Source organism: Sphaeramia orbicularis, chromosome 11 (assembly GCF_902148855.1).
Source record: "Sphaeramia orbicularis chromosome 11, fSphaOr1.1, whole genome shotgun sequence".
NCBI lineage: Eukaryota > Metazoa > Chordata > Actinopteri > Kurtiformes > Apogonidae > Sphaeramia > Sphaeramia orbicularis.
Window position 1 is genome coordinate 18,504,829 of NC_043967.1, and position 22,976 is coordinate 18,527,804.

The 22,976-nt window shown below is 35.5% G+C and overlaps 1 protein-coding gene across 1 annotated transcript in view; it reads left to right on the forward strand.

The window, feature by feature from the left end:
- The window catches only part of nxph1 (neurexophilin 1), a 108,676-nt gene extending 96,303 nt beyond the window's left edge, over positions 1-12,373 (forward strand). The window contains exon 2 of the mRNA XM_030147760.1: positions 11,073-12,373. Within this exon, the coding sequence (XP_030003620.1) occupies positions 11,073-11,828 (756 nt within the window). The 3' untranslated portion in view covers positions 11,829-12,373. The remainder of the gene's footprint in view (positions 1-11,072) is intronic.
- Positions 12,374-22,976: the final 10,603 nt, after the last annotated feature.

Consider the following 22,976-nt stretch of genomic DNA (forward strand, 5'->3'; position numbering starts at 1 on the left):
GGTAACAAAAATGAACATTTTAACAATATCAGTGGCTGCAATTTCCATTGCACATCTCAGAACATTAAAGTACAAACTGTACAAAAACAGAAACATTGCACATTTTTCTTTTCCGGTCCAATCCTTGTCCATCCTCCAAACCTAAACTCTTCATCTTGTCTAGTCACAGATCACCATGGCAGCAGATTTGTTTGTTGTACTTTCCTAAAATGAGTCCAGGGTGCTCCAACACTAGAACATTAGTTCCACCTGCTACATGTTCTAACCTGAAGAAAAAAAAAAAAAAACACTGAGGAGAGATCCCATGCCCCCCCTGGGGGGCCCGCCCCACACTTTGAGAAACACTGACTTATACAATGATGTCATGAGTTTAAGGGATGCTTGAACAAAGCCAGCTAAAAGGAGAATAAACACTAAACACCCTTCAGTCCCATATGAAAATAACAATGTCATATTAAAGGAGGATATCTAGAGTGTCTCAGCTGTCCTGAATAAAATGAAATGAAAAGAAAAACCTCCACTCTACAAATAATGTAATATAAGCACAATGGCCTCAGATCATGTACAATATCCACAGTTTCATCCTGTTTGAGCAAATTTCAGCAGTGTCTGACCTTTTATTTAAAATTACTTGTGCCTTTAAAACCACAGACACAATGGTACATTCTGGGTTTTTGCCTTTTTACTGAATGTGTTATAGACAAAAAGAAAAATATAGAAAAATGCCAACCTTGTCCATAACTAGGTTTCTCAGCAGACACTTCATTCACCACAATTTTTCAATAAGGCTACTGGCATTCAGTTAAATGCCAGGATATGTACAGAATTATAAATAAATAAATAAATAAAGTTTGGTTAAGGTATATTAATTCTGAACTGTTGTATTGTGACAAAACACACAAATGTTGCTTATGATGAAGCTTTTTCAATAACTGTATTTAAAATACCGCTAACGGGTGACTTTTAATATGACAAAATGAGTTCAGACTTTTATTTATTAATTGAATATTGCATATGAAATTGTAATTTTTTTCTTACTTTTTCTCCCTTTTAAAAAGACTGGGTTTGTTTTCCACCGCTGGTAAAGATGAAAACAATGTTTCCAAGCGCTGCGGTTTCCTACAGCTGTGACCTGCAAGGATAGAATTTCTATGAGGATTAAAAGGAAAAAAAAGTACAGTTCCCCTCAAAGCGACATCTTGTGTTTTTATACTCATTCTTTAATAAATTCCATTGAATGCTCTGTGAGAAAAAGGGTCTTTTCCAGCTCCTCTTCATAAGCAGGCATATTATCATAAATCCATTCTGGTGTAATCCTCACCCTTAACCACACTGCGATATTCTTCAGCATGAGAAGGCCACCTCACCTGTTTGAATAGGAAATGATTGCCGAGTGTGTCTGCCTCACACAGCCAAGTGCTCTCTGGGTTTAACCCTTCAGGCTAAAGATACATTCCCTGACAGCCTCTTCAGCAGCTCACTGAGTGGGCTGTTAACTTCACTCAGCTCCTGTTTGGTTCTCCGTTTTTATATTCATGCCATAATTTCCAGAACGTAAATGCATATGAGACTGCAATGTGCAATGCGTAACATATGGGAAGAAATTTGCATGTATTAATCGCTTTTTATTCCTATTGAATGTGCGTCAAATTGTGCACACAAAAAACACTCGATAGCACAAAAAAACAAAACAAAAACATGACATTGCTGTTTCATTTAGCTGGTGAAAGTGACGTGGATTTTTTTTGCGAAACAACTTGGTTACGATTAAACAAGGAGAAACAGAAACAGAAATAAACACTGCATTAAAACAGGACATGAACAGCGGTCTCATGGATGAATGTCCACAAATGTCCACCTCCTTCTGAGGACCACTTATGTAAGGACATCAGCTAGTGTTTTTGCACTTATTTAGTCACCAGAGGTCACCTGTATGTGATGTGGATCCTTTTAGACCTGGATGACTTTATAGATTTACCCCGCCCCCGGAAGGGAAGGCGACGGGTATTGTTTTTGGTTCGGTTTGTATGTTTGTTTGTTTGTTTGTTAACACTCTAGCAGCAAAACTATTGGTTGAATTCATATCAAATTTGGTTTATAGATTGCCAGTGACCCAGAATAGATGTCACTGTATTTTGGGAAAAGTAGGTCAAAGTTAAATTTTTTTTTACAAACTTTTAAATTATTTTTTTTCCTCCATTTACTTATAATGGGCAAAATTTCAAATGTCTGTAGCAGCAAAATTAATGGTTGAATTCATACCAAATTGAGTTTATAGACTGCCAGTGACCCAGAAAACATGTCATTCCATTTTGGGAAAAGTAGGTCAAAGTTTTGATTTTTTAGGATTTTTTTTTTACATCTTTCTCCTCCCATTTACTTATAATGGGCGAAATTTCACATTTCTATAAAAACATTCATTTTGTTTCAATTTACTTCAAACTTGGCACATATACAGAGGCAATTGATATGCTGACATCAGCACATGCATAGACATGATGACATCAGCTGGATCGATGCCAAAATAAGATACAATACGTGTGGGGGGTGGGGTTTGTTGTGCCTGGAACCACTTGTTTTATATATACTTGGATTTATTTTATTTATTATTTATTTTTGCCACTTACAGGCAAGGAACCAAATACAGTAACTTCATTTACCTCAACTTTCTACATGACAATCAACAATGTAGAAAAATGTCACCACCACTTGTTTCATTTTGACAACGTTGGCTTTATTTTCTCACTTCTCTCTACTTCCATTATATCAGATTGGATGCTGATTTCTTTGTACATGCAACATTAAAAACTCCAATATAACCTCCACATAAGCACGCAAGCAAGCATGAATGTTACATATAACACCTTATACCACAACACTTTTACCACACCCCCTGAAGGGGAGGCAAGGGATATTATTTTTGGCTCAGTTTGTTTCTTTGTTTCTGTGTTTGTTTGTTTGTTTATTTGCTTGTTTGTTAACACTCTAGCAGCAAAACTATTGGTTGTATTCATACCAAATTGGGTTTATAGATTGCCAGTGACCCAGAATAGATATCATTACCTTTTGGGAAAAGTAGGTCAAAGTTTCAATTTTTAAAGAATTTTTTACCTCCCCCCCGTTTACATTATAATGGGCGAAATTTCACGTCTATAGAAACATTCATTTTGTTTCAATTTACTTCAAACTTGGCACATGTATAGAGGCAATTGACATGCTGACATCAGCACATGCATAGACATGATGACATCAGCTGGATCGAAGCCAAAATAAGCTACAATACGTGTGAGGGGTGGGGTTTGTTGTGCCTGGCACCACTTGTGTTTTTTTTTTTTTTTTTTCCTCAAAAGACTTCTTTACATGTCAGTCTGTAGATGTGAATGGTGATAGTTTTATGTTGATGCCTTGGATTTTATTATATTCTCACTCTTTTAGTCATTAGTGGCCACAGCACTGTAAACACACACTCTGAATCCAGTGTTTGTTCCCAGCAGAGCCCCTCACTCAGTCATCCTTGTTATGCTGAAGCTGGATTAACTCACTAGAAACAACTCAGCATGAAGCCAAGAAAAAGATTTTATTGTAGAAAAAGTAATGAAAGAAATTGGAGTTTGTTTGGTTTTTTTTTTTTGGCCATGCATCTCTGATTGTTTTTTGTTTGTTGTTGGGTTTTTTTTTTTTCATATAAATGTGATTATTGGATTTTTACTTTTTTAATCACACATAAAACAAAATAATAAAACAAAAACACAGGCTGGGAGTGGTCAGAAAATAAATAAATAAAATTATATACAGGGTGGGGAAGCAAAATTTACAATGAAGATTTAGTTGTTTTTTCTCAGCAGGCACTACGTCAATTGTTTTGAAACCAAACATATATTGATGTCATAATCATACCTAACACTATTATCCATACCTTTTCAGAAACTTTTGCCCATATGAGTAATCAGGAAAGCAAACGTCAAAGAGTGTGTGATTTGCTAAATGCACTCGTCACACCAAAGGAGATTTCAAAAATAGTTGGAGTGTCCATAAAGACTGTTTATAATGTAAAGAAGAGAATGACTATGAGCAAAACTATTACGAGAAAGTCTGGAAGATACTATTAAAGAAGAATGGGAGAAGTTGTCACCCGAATATTTGAGGAACACTTGCGCAAGTTTCAGGAAGCGTGTGAAGGCAGTTATTGAGAAAGAAGGAGGACACATAGAATAAAAACATTTTCTATTATGTCAATTTTCTTGTGGCAAATAAATTCTCATGACTTTCAATAAACTAATTGGGCAAACACTGTTTTTCAATCCCTGCCTCAAAATATTGTAAATTTTGCTTCCCCACCCTGTATATATGCATATACACACATGAGTGTACGCACACATATATATGCATATGCACATACACATACATTTTAGGCTATACATATGAAAGGTACAGTACATTATGCAGTACACAATACAATACAATGGAAGCTGGATAGAAAGAAAATCATTTTTATACAAATGCTCTTCTCTTTGTAGTCGATATGTACACATTAATATAGTCACAGAATAGTTTTCATATGAAATTGGAGTGTGAAATGTGGTGATTTCTTTATCCACTGCCTCCTCCGGTCTGTGACATATATTAAAATACAGGTATATTCTCCTTGTAACAGTATGCGTAAAACTGCCTGTATGTCCCTGTGGTGCTTAGAAACATGCTGTGAGGCAATTCAATCCGAAGGGCCAACTGATTGGTAGCGAAACCTTATTTTCTACGTATCGATCCTAAGGGCAACCCACAAAATGCAAAAACCTCAGCAAGACAGATCTGCTGTCACGTCTTACAGTAGAAATCAGGCAATCAATGTCACATACCTCCACTGGGGCCTGTATGAACCTAATTCCACTCATCGCAGTTAAATAGCAGAAAACCCCAGGTTCATCAATCATCAATTCAAAGAGCAGTCGTTAGTTAATAGTCGGGTCTTTACTCGCTGAACGGCCACAGCCTTTATCTGTGTCAGCCGCTGGATACCCCCCTTCATTGAACTGAGAAAAGAGATGGGAGCAATATGTTTTACTTTGACTGCTGGATTCTGTTCCTCACTCAGCTCTCATGCTCTATAAGTCCTAATTTGGAGCTGTCTGATACCATGATACACAAGGATTGAACATCTCTAACCTCCGGGGAATTTGATCTGATTGGTCCATTTTATATAGAGTGGCGTACTTAAATGTAAAACTCAAAACTTCCTGAATCAAATACATTATTTCATGATGCATCAATTCACCTAATTCAGAAATATGTTCATGTATTTTCTGATACCTGCGTCCAACCTCTTTATTATATCACAGACACCAGCATATTATTGTTGTTTTATAATGTCATGTATTTAGTTTATAGTATATATCTGTACACTGGAATGCATTACACTGTAAAAAATGCAGTGTCAGTATTTCAAAGTCAAGCTATTTGAACCTTGATAGAGTATTTATAGTTCTATGGAGAGTAACCTAGCTCTAACAGTAGAGTTAAAAGTCAGAGTAAAGTTCTGCACAGACGCAGTGTAAAATTCAACCCTACAAAGTGATGATTAGTGCCAGTCTGCCACATTGCATTGTGGGTACTGGACGTTTTACTCATTGTGTTCTATTTTATGTGCAAGGGTTCAAGGGGGGTTTTGTGTTAATGTTTATTTAGGTTAATGTGTCTGTTTTACAACATTTATTGTCCTTTTTATGTTTATTTTTAATAATGTCACACCCTTAGTCAAACCTTTAGACAGAACAATGTCTTACCTGATTGTCACTATGAAGCTGGTATTGTACCACAAGTGTAGACATCTGTGCTATAGCAAAATAGAAACATCTCCTGGAGTGTTTGAAACCCATAGAGCAATTGGTCTTACTTGTAAGTGTAACAATAAAACACTTAATCTACCATTACTACTCAGAAAACTACATCCGTAAAAGTTTGAATCTCATCTCGCGACCCTCAGTTTGGGAACCCCTACATTTCTACATTGTTCCAATATTAGTCAATTAATATTAATAACTAAATTAGGAGTAAAAATAGCTATATAAAGTGTAATCATATTACTTTGAACAGTGTGAAAACTCCACAGTGTTAAATATTGTTACACACTGCATTGTTCATTTTGACACTGAATTGAGTAGAATTAACTCTGAAAATCTGACACTGGCCATAGAGTAAATTTTACTCTAATTTTGAGTGGGACCAAATATTAGCTGAAAAAGAGTTAAATCCAACTCTCTACGAGTTAAATTGACACTGTTTTTTATTGTGATATAGCAGTGGATTTTACAATATATGTGAGTATTTCACAGATACTGTTTAACAAAAATATGCTTCTTTTAAATTGAATGTCTATAAATTCCATCAAATTAAAATAATCATTATAAGCCCAGACATTCAATAAACTGCTGTTTAAGTTTATCAGAAGTCCCCAGTTCTGTGTAATTAGTAATATTTTTAACATTTATATTACATAATGAAAAATGATGATTGTTGGAAGAACATTTGAATGCAACATTTAGGCTGGTATAGTCACTTACCAATGATCACTGCCTGTAAAATAAGTGGTGCCAGGCACAACAAACCCCGCCTCTCGTACATATTGTATCTTATTTTGGCATCAATCCAGCTAATATCATCATATCAGTTACCTCTATATATGTGCCAAGTTTGTAAATTGAAACAAAATTGATGTTTTTACAGACATGTGAAATTTTGCCCATTATAAGTAAATGGGGGGGAAAAAAAGAATTTAAAAATTCATTTAAAAAAACGTAAATTTTGACCTTCTTTTCCCAAAATGTAATGACATGTATTCTGGGTCACTGGCAATCTATAAACCAAATTTCGTATGAATTCAACCAGTAGTTTTGCTGATACAGACATGGGAAATTTTGCCCATTATAAGTAAATGGGGGGAAAAAAAAGATTTAAAAGAATTCATAAAAAATTGAAACTTTGACCTACTGTTCCCAAAATGTAATGACATTTAGTTTGGGTCACTGGCAATCTATAAACCCAATTGGGTATGAATTCAAACAATAGTTTTGCTGCTAGAGTGTTTAACAAACAAACAAACAAATCAAGGGGGCGGAGCAATAAACAGCAAAAGAAAATGACTGACCTGCTGATGAATATAAAAATATAAAACAAAGTTACAGAAAGAAAGGTAATCATACTGTTAACTATGGGGGGAGAGAAAAGGGCAGTAACACACTGATAAATCCCCCTTCTCCATCTGCTGAGTGACATTTTTGGTGATTCCAGGTTCCCACTGTTGTTGAAAGCCTTATTTTCTTCTTCTTTTCTGCTGCACAACAGGAGTAGTTAACACCACTTAGACACATCCTTGCATTGTAACTAGGGCGTAACTTTAATAACTTCAACTTTATTGGCTATTTTGGTCACCATACCTTTAGGCAATTACAGTTTTTTATTGTTATTGGTAAATCAACTACTCGAATTTAAAGTTAAGGGGTAAATAACAATGTTTTACAGTAAGACACTGGTGTAAATCCACCATTAAGCAACATACAGCGGTTTGTTAGAGTCTTATGCATACTCAAATATATCATATTGCTCCTTTAATTCAGGTCTCAGTTTAAAGCAGTAGATGTCATCAAAATATCTTTATGTCTAATTCCATTGTACTTAACTGGATTCTCCAATTTTGCTGCAGGAGGTCAGTGAAAAAGTGCTTCCTTTATAGTGGAGAAACTCTTGAAAGCCTTTAAATTTAACCCATAAGGACCCAAGCGTCCACCATTGAACAAAATCATCTACTAATGTAAACTGTTTAATACCTGTTGATCCACTAATCCTATCAATACATGTAAATAATTGATGTAAAATGCAGTTTGTAATCTTTTCATGGTCATCAGATATGACCCATTTGGATGTTCAGAGGCTCCGTAGTGAACGTGGAAACACCGTCATCTTCTACAACATTGATTCCCCAGTAAAACCCATGGAGTTGGATCAATGACAGTGGATGGAGACATTTGTTTTATATTCAGTTAATGATATATATTGATAAAAAAGTCACCTTTTGTTCAGATTTCTCTTTTTTTGATATAATAATCCTCAACTTTACTCTGAGCTTTAATGAACATCTGCATAATCAGTGAATTAAATACAGGAAAATACATGATTTATACTGAAAAAATGCAAAATCCAGTGGATAATATTAGAATAAATGGTAATAAATCACTTAAGAAAGGTTAAATATAGAGAAAAATTATTTGAGAACTGTCATAGAAGTAGTACTGGGTCTTTATGAGCTAAAGCAAATCTTGTCCTCGTAATCAGTGCATTTTAATTCCAGCCTGTGCTGTCGTAGTCCGGCCATGAGTCCACGTATTATAGAAGTCAAGAATTTATCTCTAGAATCATCAGAAAAGCATTTATATTGGTCTAATGGAGAAAACCAGGTTACATTTCTAGTGCACTGATTTCATAGACAAAGCAGTCTATTGAAATTAGATTTAGGTTTGCATTCAGTCTGTTTGACTGTGAACTGTCTGCTTTGCAAAGTAGAAAATGCATTAAATTTGAGTTTAACCCATAAAGACCCAATGCTGCTTTTGTGTCAGTTCCAGTATTTTTCTCTCCTCTCTATTAAACCATTCTGAAGTGATTTATCACCATTTATTATATTATCCTCTGTATTTTGTATTTTATCAGTATAAATCAGGTATTTTCCTTTATTTAATTTACTGGTCATGTAGATGTTCATAAGAGCTCAGATTAAAGTTGAAGGTCATTATATCAAAATAGAGAAAACTGAAGAAAAAGTGACTTTTTCAGCAAAGATATCAATAACTGAATGTAAAAACAAGTGTGTCCATCCACTGTCATCTGTCAAACTCCATGGGTTTTACTGGTGAATCAGTGTTATAGAAGATGACGGTGTTTCCACGGCAACAATGGAGCCTCTGAACGTCCAAATGGGTCATATCTGATGACCATGAAAAGATGAATAACTGTGTTTTACACCAAATATTGACATGTATTCATAGAATTAGTGGATCAACAAGTATTATACATTTTAGATCAGTAGATGGTTTTGGTTGGCGGTGAATGTTTAGGTCTTTATGGGTTAAACTGCACAGTAAATATAGTGGTACTAAATAATTACCTCCATCTAAAGCTCCAACATGCTGGGAAATGACAGGAAATCACACCGTGCTAACTGCATTATTGCTATTTGAATGTAAAATCATACTTTTTCTAAAATGGTGGATGGTCCACTAAAGGGGGCGGCAAACCCTACTACAGTTATTTATATATTATTTGTACAATTTACACGTATAAATTAGCATCAGACATTTACATTACACATCGGTCTGCTGCTTTATAACCCTTTATAGTTCATTCATAGAAATACTCTGAATTTCAACATTTCAACCTCAATGTGTTATTGGAGGACATAACAAGACTTCATTATTTTAATGACATTTTTCAACATTTTTTGTCATGTAGAAAATCAAGGTCAGTGAATGAAGTTACCATATGTGGTTCCATACCCATAAGTGACAAAAATACATACATATACAGGGTGGGGAAGCAAAATTTACAATATTTTGAGGCAGGGATTGAAAGACAGTGTATGACCAATTAGTTTATTGAAAGTCATGAGAATTTATTTGCCACAAGAAAATGTACATAATAGAAAATGTTTTTATTCTATGTGTCCTCCTTCTTTCTCAATAACTGCCTTCACACGCTTCCTGAAACTTGCGCAAGTGTTCCTCAAATATTGGGGTGACAACTTCTCCCATTCTTCTTTAATAGTATCTTCCAGACTTTCTCGTAATAGTTTTGCTCATAGTCATTCTCTTCTTTCCATTATAAACAGTCTTATGGACACTCCAACTATTTTTGAAATCTCCTTTGGTGTGACGAGTGCATTCAGCAAATCACACACTCTTTGACGTTTGCTTTCCTGATTACTCATATGGGCAAAAGTTTCTGAAAAGGTATGGATAATAGTGTTAGGTATGATTATGACATCAATATATGTTTGGTTTCAAAACAATTGACGTAGTGCCTGGTGAGAAAAAACAACTAAATGTTCATTGTAAATTTTGCTTCCCCACCCTGTATAGAAAAGGAACATGTATTATAGAACATTAGAGCATCACTTTTAGAACATTAGACCAACATAAGTGCTGATCCAGACCCCTGTCCACATCCACATTCTCCCTTTGAACGTCATTCCTTACATTAGTACCATTACTTCATGGTACCTAACAAAGCATGCAGAGGTGGACCTTACAGACCCTGTAGACCACATTGGACCTGAGATTGTCACCTCACCGTCCTCACTGTAACTGTTGCTGTCACTGTCTTGTAATGTGTGTGGAAATGACCAAAAATAGTCACTTGCCCAATAAAAAGTTGAGAGTGGAATAATTTTTTTGTTTTTCTTTCCAAACTAGTCGTCCTTGTTTTGTTCATAAAACAGCCAAAGTCACTGATACTTCATACTCTCTCTGTCTGCAACCTTTAAAAATTGTGGCATTGAACTCTAGCTCAATACAAGCAGTCTGTCAATAGAAAAGAAAAATCAGTTCATTTCTTCATGTCTGTTAGCCTGTAAATGTCCTCAAATACACTGTCATGCACTTGTATGAGATTGCGGATAGACATAGGGGTTTTTTTTTTGGTGGATTATTGACTGGCTCATGATAAATCATCTTAACACATACGTAACTAGAAGCACTCGGAAAGCGCAGACCTCCGCCAAGGTAGATCAGTGCCCCACCACCCCCATCACCACCAAAATGTAATCATTTGTTCCTTGTGCCAGTATCAACACTTCCTGAAATTTTCATCCAAATCTGTCCATAACTTTTGAGATATCTTGCACACAGACAAACAGACAAACCAACGCCAACAAAAACATAACCTCCTTGGTGGAGGTAACAAAAGTTGTGGTTTGGTTTTCTGGGGCCCATCCTGGGGGTTGCAAGGGCCCAATGCTGATGATTCTTACAGATTGAAATGTACATATGTCACATTGACTGATAGATTTTTCTCTCTCTTTTTCACAGGTAACAAGTGCCCACACCTCAAAGTCGGACATTGTCAAGTCAGGAAACCCTAAATCCACCCTAAAGCATATATGGACAGAAAGCAGCAAGGACATGTCCATCAGTAGGTTGCTGTCACAGACTCTACATGGCAAAGAGAACAGCACAGCCTTGGACCTTCGCTATGACACTCCAGAACCCTACTCTGAGCAGGATCTGTGGGACTGGCTGAGGAACTCCACAGACCTGCAGGACTCGCGGCCACGGGCTAAACGGCGGCCCATGGTCAAGACGGGGAAGTTCAAGAAGATGTTCGGCTGGGGAGACTTCCACTCCAACATCAAGACGGTCAAACTCAACCTGCTCATCACCGGAAAGATCGTGGATCACGGAAACGGCACCTTCAGTGTTTATTTCCGCCACAACTCCACAGGCCAGGGCAACGTGTCCGTCAGTTTGGTCCCTCCCACCAAGATAGTAGAGTTTGACGTGGCGGCTCAGCAGTCTGTCATTGACGCCAAGGACTCCAAGTCCTTCAACTGCCGTATAGAGTACGAGAAGGTAGAGAAGGGTGCCAAGAACACCCTCTGCAACTTCGACCCATCCAAGACCTGCTACCAGGAGCAGACCCAGAGCCACGTGTCCTGGCTCTGCTCCAAACCATTTAAAGTCATCTGCATCTTCATTTCCTTCTACAGCACCGACTACAAACTGGTGCAGAAAGTGTGCCCGGACTACAACTACCACAGTGACACTCCTTACTTCCCGTCCGGCTGACACTCCCGTATGATCACCCACAGCTTGGTGGACGACTGGAGCACAGACTGGGGCTTCTACCCATCCCAGAGAAATGTGTATGTTAGCTGTACTGTCCCCAAACATGTTATTTTCAGAGTGTCAGCTATCCCAATTGGTTTCCCCAGTTTTACATTATGAACCGTTTATTTTTATTTGTTGGTGGAAGGTGGAATATAGGAGTGTAATGTGATAAAAATCCTAAAAACTCTCAATAATTATGAGTTTGTTCCTGAATTCTGTCTTATCCCTGTTGAACCATGTGTAGATAGCAGGGGCTTGTTGTTACCCATTTGTTGTTATCTTCTTTTAACATTGATATCGGTGTCAAATGTCATGTTAACATCTTCCTTTTTGTTTTTTACTCCCAATACAACACAGTGCATCAACTCTCTGGACAACACTATTACAGACTGTTTGCCCCAGCTGTGCTATTTATGCTCTGCAGTTTATCCTGGATAACTGGAAAACAAAATTACTCCTCATTTAAAAACAATAAAAAAAAAATAAAAAAATAAAAAAAAATTTAATCCTCAGATGTTTTTACAAAACCTGCAAGGCAGCTGAAGAGGAACGGCTGAAGATTAAAATGTGAGTGTGATGCTTTTAGAAATGTGAGGTAGTCTTACCTGTGTAAGGATGAGCCCCCTCGGGCGACCATGGAAGAGTTACCGTTGTCAGTGGTTCCGCTCGTCCGGCCGGGAGCCGCGTTCGTTGGGTGATCGGTTCATTCCGGGCTGATTATCTGACTGATCGATCAGCGGGTGGTTTATGGGGAAAGGGGCTTGCTCATTGTCACTTAATATATCAAATGTAATGTATTGAATTCTATATCTTAGAGCCTAATTTGTATGAATGGTTTGTATTGTACATAGTTTATCCCAACTGCGCTGCTTCTGTACATGACCCCCATAAGCTGTGTGTCCCCCCCTTCCCCTTTCCCACTGAGTCCTCTTGTTCACTCCATTTATGCTCGTTCTTGGTTCTTCTAACAAAGTAAATGATGTTGCTGCCCTAGATGTGAATTTCATGAAAACAGCAATCCTGTACAGAAGCTGTAAAACTGACTAAATATATTAAAAGTATTCATTGAAATTTTCTTTATTGGGGGAGGTGCAGGGGTGGAGATGTACATAGAAATTAAAAAATACAGTAAATTTTATCAATTCACCATGGGTTTGTGTGAGTTATTTCTATTGTGTTATATTTGGTCTGACTACCTACACACATAAGGATTTTGTAAAACTGAAATGATTTATTTTATCTGTTACAGACACCACACATGAAGATAAAAAATCAGGCATTGAACAGTTTTGATTGTTCTGTGTGGTGTGCTCCGATGATCTCAACACACCACACACATAACAATTCTGTCCCACCGTCGATCGAGAATTTAGTCCTCCAAGACAAAAACAAAGAAGAAACATAGCAACAACTGGAAAACACAACATGCATCATGGAAGAGGTCCTATGAGAAGAGGGAATGATGGTGTTCTTGGGACTATTTTTGATGAAAAAATCCCGAATTTCTGAGGTCCACCGAACTTTCTGTTACAGGTCGGCCATGCTTGTTTTTATTTCTGCCTGCTTCCTTGTTCCTCAGTCAGCTCGCTTCTTGATTGGCTACATTCTGTTCCACATCACAATTCACGGAGTCATGACTCAGGAGTCATCGGCTCTCCCCATACACATTAGGATTTTTGGTCGTAAATATTGAACAAGTTTAATATTTGTGATTGTCGGTCCCGACCCGTTTCAGAGCTGATTATTGGGACAAACTCACTCTTTTTTTTTTTTTTTTATCACTTTTTTATTTATTTTTATTGTGCATCTCCAAAAGTACAAAAAAAAAAAAGAAATTCACATTTGATGATACAAGATTTTGTAACACACAAAGAATACAGGGTGGGGAAGCAAAATTTACAATATTTTGAGGCAGGGATTGAAAGACAGTGTATGACCAATTAGTTTATTGAAAGTCATGAGAATTTATTTGCCACAAGAAAATTGACATAATAGAAAATGTTTTTATTCTATGTGTCCTCCTTCCTTCTCAATAACTGCCTTCACACGCTTCCTGAAACTTGCGCAAGTGTTCCTCAAATATTCGGGTGACAACTTCTCCCATTCTTCTTTAATAGTATCTTCCAGACTTTCTCGTAATAGTTTTGCTCATAGTCATTCTCTTCTTTCCATTATAAACAGTCTTTATGGACACTCCAACTATTTTTGAAATCTCCTTTGGTGTGACGAGTGCATTCAGCAAATCACACACTCTTTGACGTTTGCTTTCCTGATTACTCATATGGGCAAAAGTTTCTGAAAAGGTATACCATACCATACCATACCATACCAACTTTATTTATAAAGCACTTTAAGAACTTTACAGCTGGCCAAAGTGCCGTACACCAAACATAAAACAAGGAATTAAATAAGTAAATAAAACTAATGAAAACACAGGGTGTTAAGTGGGCTAAGAACAACACATTACAAACGTCATAAAAAACAAAGACAAGTTAAAATCTGTTAAAAACAGCATAAAAAAAAAAAGGTATGGATAATAGTGTTAGGTATGATTATGACATCAATATATGTTTGGTTTCAAAACACCTGATGTAGTGCCTGCTGAGAAAAAACAACTAAATGTTCATTGTAAATTTTGCTTCCCCACCCTGTAAACCTCACCCCCTCCAGAACCAATGATGACCCCCATACCAACCCAACCTGGATCTCAAAATACGAAAGCCACTAATTAAAACAAATACACGTACATTGATGAAAGAGAATACAACTTTCAGATATGAACAGATAGGTGATCAGGATAGTCAGATAAGGGACAAATTCACTCTTAACACACCTCAGACCACAGGATAATCTTATAAAACATAAAATAATCTGGCGTTTGCCGTCCTTGGTCGGGAAGGTGGAAAATCGGGACAAAAACAGCCTGATTATCTTTCTGTCTGTACCCTGCTTAAACCAGCTGATTAAAGACACTTGTGAAACCACTGTGTGCCAATATACACTGAAAAAAGAAATAAGTAAATGAAAAAATAACAGCTTACAGATCCCGAGAGGCCTGATATGAGGAGTAAAAGCACAAAGAAAATCTAATATACTGAGGTGTGGATAGTTACAACATCTTGTTGGGTGTTAGAGTATTTGATAAATGTGTAAAAGATCAATACCATTATAGGCCATATCATGGTTTTACTACACCCTCGGTTCAACTTATACTGCAGTGCATTAATTCCTGTTCATGCTGCAAATCATGTGTTCCACATACATCTACATACCCACTCACAATCCACACATGCACACTGACATATAAGATAATGATTCTGTGTAATAAATAAATAAAAAGGTTAACTCCGGTACAGTGAATCACATGGCAACATTTATGTTTAAAATTGTACAGGGTCCCCAAAAAATAAAGTAAATAAAAATATACTGTATGTGTCACCATATAGAGAAGTTACACTGAAAGTGGTTAAAAAAAAAATCTATATTACGTGACTTACAAATGAACAATATTGTGAACTGTTCCATGCAAATCCCACGCAAAGCAATATTTATCGTACTTGGGAAGTTAAAAACCTGTAAAATATTTGAATTGTTTGGTATTTGTGTATAGATTGGACACATATTTGTAAACAGCACAAACTGCACGTGCGCATGTTCATTTTTCATGTAGAGATCATGAACACACATTTCTACCAGTTCTGAGGCTCATTTCTCTCCCTATGTCTGGCAGATACTTCCAGTTCCGCCTGCAGGCAGACTCATCTCTCCAAAGAATCAGGGTTAGGGTGAGTTCTCTCCAGACACTGATGCCATCTGTCTTTATATTCTCTCAAAGACTTATTATAAAGATGAGGAGAGCAGCAGATCACCCCTTACAGCCTCTCTTCTTTGCAAGTGTCCTCAGCACATTCTGTAAACGACATGGAATTTACATCCTCGGACCTTTGTGGACACATGGAAGCAGAGTGAACGACCATGAAACTGAAGTGATCAAATAGGGTATAAATGTTATAAAGCAGGAGTCTCGAACTCATTTTCTTTCAGGGGCCACATTCAGCCTGATTTAATCTTAAGAGGGCTGGACTGGTAAAATAATAACATAATAACCTATAAATAATGAAAACTCCAAATTTTTGTTTTTGTTTTAGTGCAAAAAACCCCCATTAAATTATGAAAATACTTACTTTTATAAACTATCCAAACAAAAAAGATGTGAATAACTTGAAAAAACTGAAATTTCTTGAGAAAAATAAGTGCAATTTTAACAATATTATGCCTCAACAAGCCTCATTTGTATATGTGCATTGTGGATCGGATCTACAAAGACACTAAACACTGAGTAACAGGCAGAAAATGATTAAAATTGTTCTTAATTTTCTTTAGACATTTCAGGTTGTTCATGTTTGTTCAGGTTTTTCACATTTTATTGTTACAGGATAGTTTGTAAATGTAAATATTTTCTGCAGTAAAACAAAGGCAAAAATTTGAAGTTGTCATTATTTCTAGGCATAGTGTAATATTATTATTTTCACGTCAAACCAAGAAGAAAATATGGAGTCATTATTTTTTGTAGGTTATTATGCTGTTATTTTACTGTAGATCATATTGGTCTGTATGTGGAACCTGAACTAAAATGAGTTCGACAGCCTTGACTGTGGAATTTTTGCACTTTTGAAATTAATCCCATGGGCCGGATTGGAAACTTTGGTGGGCCACGTTTGGCCCCCGGGCCACATGTTTGAGACCCCTGCTATAAAGGATGCTGTAGGTTTCATTTTCTGTCTGTACTCCAAAACTGTGAAATTTCCTCCCTTTTCCTCTCTTTATTACCTCTTAATTCACAGGTGTCAAACATGTGGCCCGGGGGCCAAATCTGGCCCGCCAAAGGGTCCAGTCCGGCCCTCTGGATGAATTTGTGAAATGCAAAAATTACACTAACATATTAACAATCCTTTTAGTTCAGGTTCCACATTCAGAACAATTCAATCTCAAGTGGGCAGGATTCAGTTAAATGCTATCATAATAACATAAAAATAATGACAACTCTAATTTTTCTCTTTGTAAATGTAAATATTTTCATGTATTTACACAAAAACAAAGTATAATTTCGCAAAAAATGTGAATAACCTGAACAAAAATATGAACAACCTGAAATGTCTTAAGAGAAGTAAGTACAATTTTAACAATATTCTGCCTGTTACTAAATGTTTTGTGTATTTGTAGATTCACTGTGATCTGTAAGTTATACTGTACATGTGTAAATGATAAACTGAGGCATAATATTGTTAAAATTACACTTGTTTTTTCAGTTTGTTCATGTTATTCACATCTTTTGAAAGGATAGTTTGTAGATGTAAACCTTTTCATAGTGTAAATTTACTTTTTCCGCTCTAAAACACAGAGAAAAGTTTGGCGTTGACATTATTTATATATATTATTATGTTATTATTTTACTGGTTCGGCCTATTTCAGATCAAATTTAGCTGAATGTGGCCCCCGAAGTAAAATGAGTTTGACACCCCTGTCTTAATTCATAGAGAACACTCGCTTCCTTATGGGGGATTAACGGGCAGCATCACCAGGAATCACAATGATTGTTTAACCACGTTGTGTGTAATTTATTTCTCTACCGTATTAACGATGGATTCTTTGTGTACTTGGGGCAGTTATGTGTTATGATTAATTAATCAGCTTTCATATTTCACATGTGTAGAGTCTACAAACAGACTGTATGTAAACAGTCTGTGTTGCCTCCACCGTCAAAGGGACCCAGAACACATAAGCTCTGTGCCTGACTATAATTACTTCTTGGAGCTTCTTCTGATCTCACACCATGTGCGATTGAGCAGATTGAGCGTGCCAGAAAGTTGGACACATAGACGCGAACTTGTATTTCAGTTCCTGGGAGATGTGGAGATCGGGATGCGAGACTGATAGCGTCTGTTGTGGGACTTCACAGTGGCACCTGCCATCGAATCCTGCAACTCGGCAGTTAGGATCAGCAGTCGGCTTTAAACAGATTAGAGCCTCTGGGGGAGGGAAATCCGCTGCCTTTAGCTAGCTCACAACTTATCAGTAATTAAAGTGGATGCCAGGTTTGTGTGTTCATTGGCTGTCCGCAGGGTGCTTTTATAGCTGTCCTCATTAAGGAGCTGCTTCCAAATGTTTGCCCTCAATGCTCATTTTTAACAGGCCAGTAGGGATTTCTTCAACATGTGATAGTGATAGTGATAGTATACGGCGAAATAGCATTAGTGTTGAGGCAAACATATGACACAACTATTTGGAATTATTCTAAAAGGAATTATAATGGGGCCACAATTTTTAATTTTACAACATCACGGAGGAATGATTAGATTTTTAATAGGACGTTAGAAGAAATCTTATGTCATGAATGGACAATGATAAATTTATGACAAATGAAAAGTAATTCAGCAACTCAAAACAGATAGTAACTGATACAAATACATTATTACAAATATTAAATTATTTAACTCATTGTTGTTTTGTGGCTGCCTCCACCACTTCCACCGCCACCATAATACTACCAAATTAGGCTACTGGTATTATTATTATTATTATTATTATTATTATTATTATTATTATTATTATTATTATTATTATTATATATTTTTGTATTACTACAACAATTATTGTTTTCCCCCTCACTCCCCCCTTTCTCTTTTACGGTGGCCCAGAGGTGCAACAGCCCAACAAATTATCCACTATAAGAAAAAAAGAGAACAGCCCAAAAAATTATCCACTATAAGAAAAAAAGAGAACAGCCCAAAAAATTATCCACTATAAGAAAAAAAGAGAACAGCCCAAAAAATTATCCACTATAAGAAAAAAAGAGAACAGCCCAAAAAAATATCCACTATAAGAAAAAAAGAGAACAGCCCAAAAAAATATCCACTCTAAGAAAAAAAGAGGACAGCCCAAAAATTATCCACTATAAGAAAAAAAGAGAACAGCCCAAAAATTTTTCCATTATAAGAAAAAACAGAGAACAGCCCAAAAAAAAATTATCCACTACAAGAAAAAAAAAGAGAACAGCTCAAAAAATTATCCACTATAAGAAAAAAAGAGGTCAGCCCAAAAAAATTATCCACTGTAAGAAAAAAAGAGAACAGCCCCAAAAAATATCCACCATAAAGAAGAAAAAGAGAACAGCTCAAAAAATTATCCACTGTAAGAAAAAAAGAGAACAGCCCAAAAAATTATCCACTATAAGAAAAAAAGAGGTCAGCCCAAAAAATTATCCACTATAAGAAAAAAAGAGAACAGCCCAAAAAAATTTTCCATTATAAGAAAAAACAGAGAACAGCCCAAAAAAAATTATCCAGTATAAGAAAAAAAAGAGAACAGCTCAAAAAATTATCCACTATAAGAAAAAAAGAGAACAGCCCAAAAAATTTTCCATTATAAGAAAAAACAGAGAACAGCCCAAAAAAAATTATCCACTACAAGAAAAAAAAAGAGAACAGCTCAAAAAATTATCCACTATAAGAAAAAAAGAGGTCAGCCCAAAAAAATTATCCACTGTAAGAAAAAAAGAGAACAGCCCCAAAAAAATATCCACCATAAAGAAGAAAAAGAGAACAGCTCAAAAAATTATCCACTGTAAGAAAAAAGAGAACAGCCCAAAAAATTATCCACTATAAGAAAAAAAAGAGAACAGCTCAATAAATTATCCACTATATATTTTTTAAATAACTATTTTTAGTGAACTGACCTCCACTTCCTGTGGGTTACTTAGCTAGCATTAGCCACATTAACTCAAGGCCTTAAAGTTTTTTAGCCTATGCTTTTATTTTTTCTGGTGGCCTTAATTTTAAAGCAACAGACCTTTTGAGTAAACAGTGCCCCCTTAATTGAAAAGGTGGATGATGGTTTTTTTTCCTGATAGTGGATAAGTTTTTGGGCTGTTCTCATTTTTTTTCTTATAGCAGATAAGTTTTTGGGCTAGTGGATAATTTTTGGGCTGTTCTCTTTTTTTTCTTATAGTGGATAATTTTTTGGGCTGTTTTCTTTTTTTTTCTTATCGCGGATACGTTTTTGGGCTGTTCTCTTTTTTTTTTCTTATAGCAGATAAGTGTTTGGGCTAGTGGATAATTTTTGGGCTGTTCTCTTTTTTTTTCTTATAGTGGATAATTTTTTGGGCTGTTCTCTTTTTTTCTTATAGTGGATAATTTTTTGGGCTGTTCTTTTTTTTTTCTTATAGTGGATAATTTTTGGGCTGTTCTCTTTTTTTTCTTATAGTGGATACTTTTTTGGACTGTTCTCTTTCTTTATAGTGGATCATTTTTTGGGCTATTCTCTTTTTTTTTCTTATAGTGGATAAGTTTTTGGGCTAGCGGATAATTTTTGGGCTGTTCTCTTTTTTTTCTTATAGTGGATAATTTTTTTGGACTGTTCTCTTTTTTTTCTTATTGTGGATTATTTTTTGGACTGTTCTCTTTTTTTATAGTGGATAATTTTTTTGGGGCTATTCTCTTTTTTTTCTTATAGCGGATAATTTTTTGGGCTATTCTCTTTTTTTTTCTTATAGCGGAAAATTTTTTGGGTTGTTCTCTTTTTTTCTTATAGCGGATAATTTTTTTGACTGTTCTCTTTTTTTTTTCTTATAGTGGATAATTTTTTGGACTGTTCTCTTTTTTTTCTTATAGTGGATAATTTTTTGGACTGTTCTCTTTTTTTTCTTATAGTGGATAATTTTTTGGGCTGTTCTCTTTTTTTTCTTATAGTGGATAATTTTTTGGGCTGTTCTCTTTTTTTTCTTATAGTGGATAATTTTTTGGACTGTTCTCTTTTTTTTTCTTATAGTGGATAATTTTTTTGGGCTGTTGCACCTCTGGGCCACTGCACTCTTTCTCACTTTCATTCCCACTCTCCTCTTCCCCTTTTCCCTATCGCCTCTAACCAAACTATACTGTTTAGTTGCTCTTTACATTTATGATCTTTTCATTGTAACATGATGTTGTCATTGTTGTTTGTCAATACTCTGTCATTGTTGTTGTTTTTGGTTTGTTCATTTATTTGATTTTCCCTTTGTTTATGTGTTGTTGTTTTTTTTCTGTCCATAATGTCTTGTTAACTATCACTGATAATAATAAAAGAAGTAATTCAGCAGAAAGAAGCAGATCATGAGGGAGAAATTGAGGATGTATAAAGTGGCTGATACACATGGAAGGAATTATGCTGGGAATGAAACATGAAAATATAATCACATATAAATAATGAAGAATTCATTATCTACATATTACTCCTCATACTCATTCAGACTAGGTTTTGATTGTTTCTCCAATTTAATTCACAAACTGAGGTGGAGTGGGTTTGCAAATTTCTGTACAAAGCTCAATGAAAACTACTGTTAATGTTCTGTTAAGTGCTTAAAAATGTCAGTTAGAGCATATTAAAAGACGTTTTTTATACAACAGTGGATATGAATCCCACTGTGATAAAGAGCATGCTACTTCGTTATCACAGAATATAACTTTAGTCATTAACGTAAAAACTCTCTGGAGCAAATAAACCACGTCAAGACCTTCAAGAAGACAGGTTTTTAAATGGTTTACAGTGGGAACTTGATCTGATCTTCATTTAATGATAATATGTAATGAATATGTCTATATATATATTAAATTAAGTGCAAGCGGGTAGCTGGTAAATGAATCATGGTCTACCTCTAGTGAATCCAAAGGGTATAAAAAGATACTTATCGAAGAGCTGGAACCATTTCAAACAGAACACAACTCAAATACAGACTGCTGTGGTATTGATTATCAGCGTCAAATATAAATATTAATTACATACAGTATTGTGTTTTTAGATTTGTTGTTTTTGCAGCGTATAGCATATTTATCTCCCAGTCTCTTTTCTTCTAATACAGCAAGAAAATACAGGAAATACTGTATGTGCACAGCCTTAAAAGACACACAAAAAACAGAGCTAAATGGATTCTAAAGGTTAAAGTCAGTATTTAGTGTGGCCTCTGACCCCATGACAAGAAGCAGCAAAAACTGTTAGAAACATCTAGCATGTGTTGAATGAAACCTGGAATAAAAAATCTGAAAGTGAATGAAAAAAATGTCATATTGTCTGAACAAAAGGATTAAAGGCATGTTAAGTGTAAAACAGGGCTCTCAAACTCATGTTCTTTAAGGGGCCACATTCAGCCCAATTTGATCTCAACTGGGCCGGACCAGTAAAATAATAGCATAATAACCTATAAATAATGACAACTCCAATTTTTGTCTTTGTTTTAGTGCAAAAACACCCCATTAAATTATGAAAATACGTACTTTTATAAACTATCCAAACAAAAAAGATGGGAATAACCTGAAAAAAATGAAATTTCTTAGGAAAAATAAGTGCAATTTTAACAACATTATGCCTCAACTTACCATTTATACATGTGCACTATGGATCGGATCTACAAAGACACTGTTGTTCGTCCAAAATTGTGCTCAGTTTTCTTTAGACTTTTCAGGTTGTTCATATTTGTTCAGATTATTCATATTTTATTGTTTCAGGATAGTTTGTAAATGTAAGTATTTTCATAATTTAATGTTATTTTTTGCACTAAAACAAAGTCAAAAATTGGAAGTTGTCATTATTTATAGGCATAGCGTAATATTTTTTTTCACATCAAACCGAGAAGAAAATATGGAGTCATTATTTTTTGTAGGTTATTATGCTATTATTTTACTTGAGATCATATTGGTCTGTATGTGGAACCTGAACTAAAATTATTTCGACAGCCTTGACTGTGGAATTTTTGCACTTTGCAAATTCATCCCACGGGCCACATTGGAACCTTTGGTGGGCCGCATTTGGCCCCCAGGCCACATGTTTGAGACCTCTGGTGTAAAAGGAAGGTCACACTAAATACAACCACTTTGGTTTATATTAATTAATTAATTAATTTAGTTATTTTGAACTTGCAAAGAAACAAAATAAAACAAAACAAAGCAAAATAAGACAAAAACAAAATAACATTTAAATGTACAGAATCTATCTAGGAGCAAGAAGAAGTATAAATTTATTTAATCCAACCCCTCAAGTGCTTTTACACCCTATATCACTAACTTAATACATTAATCA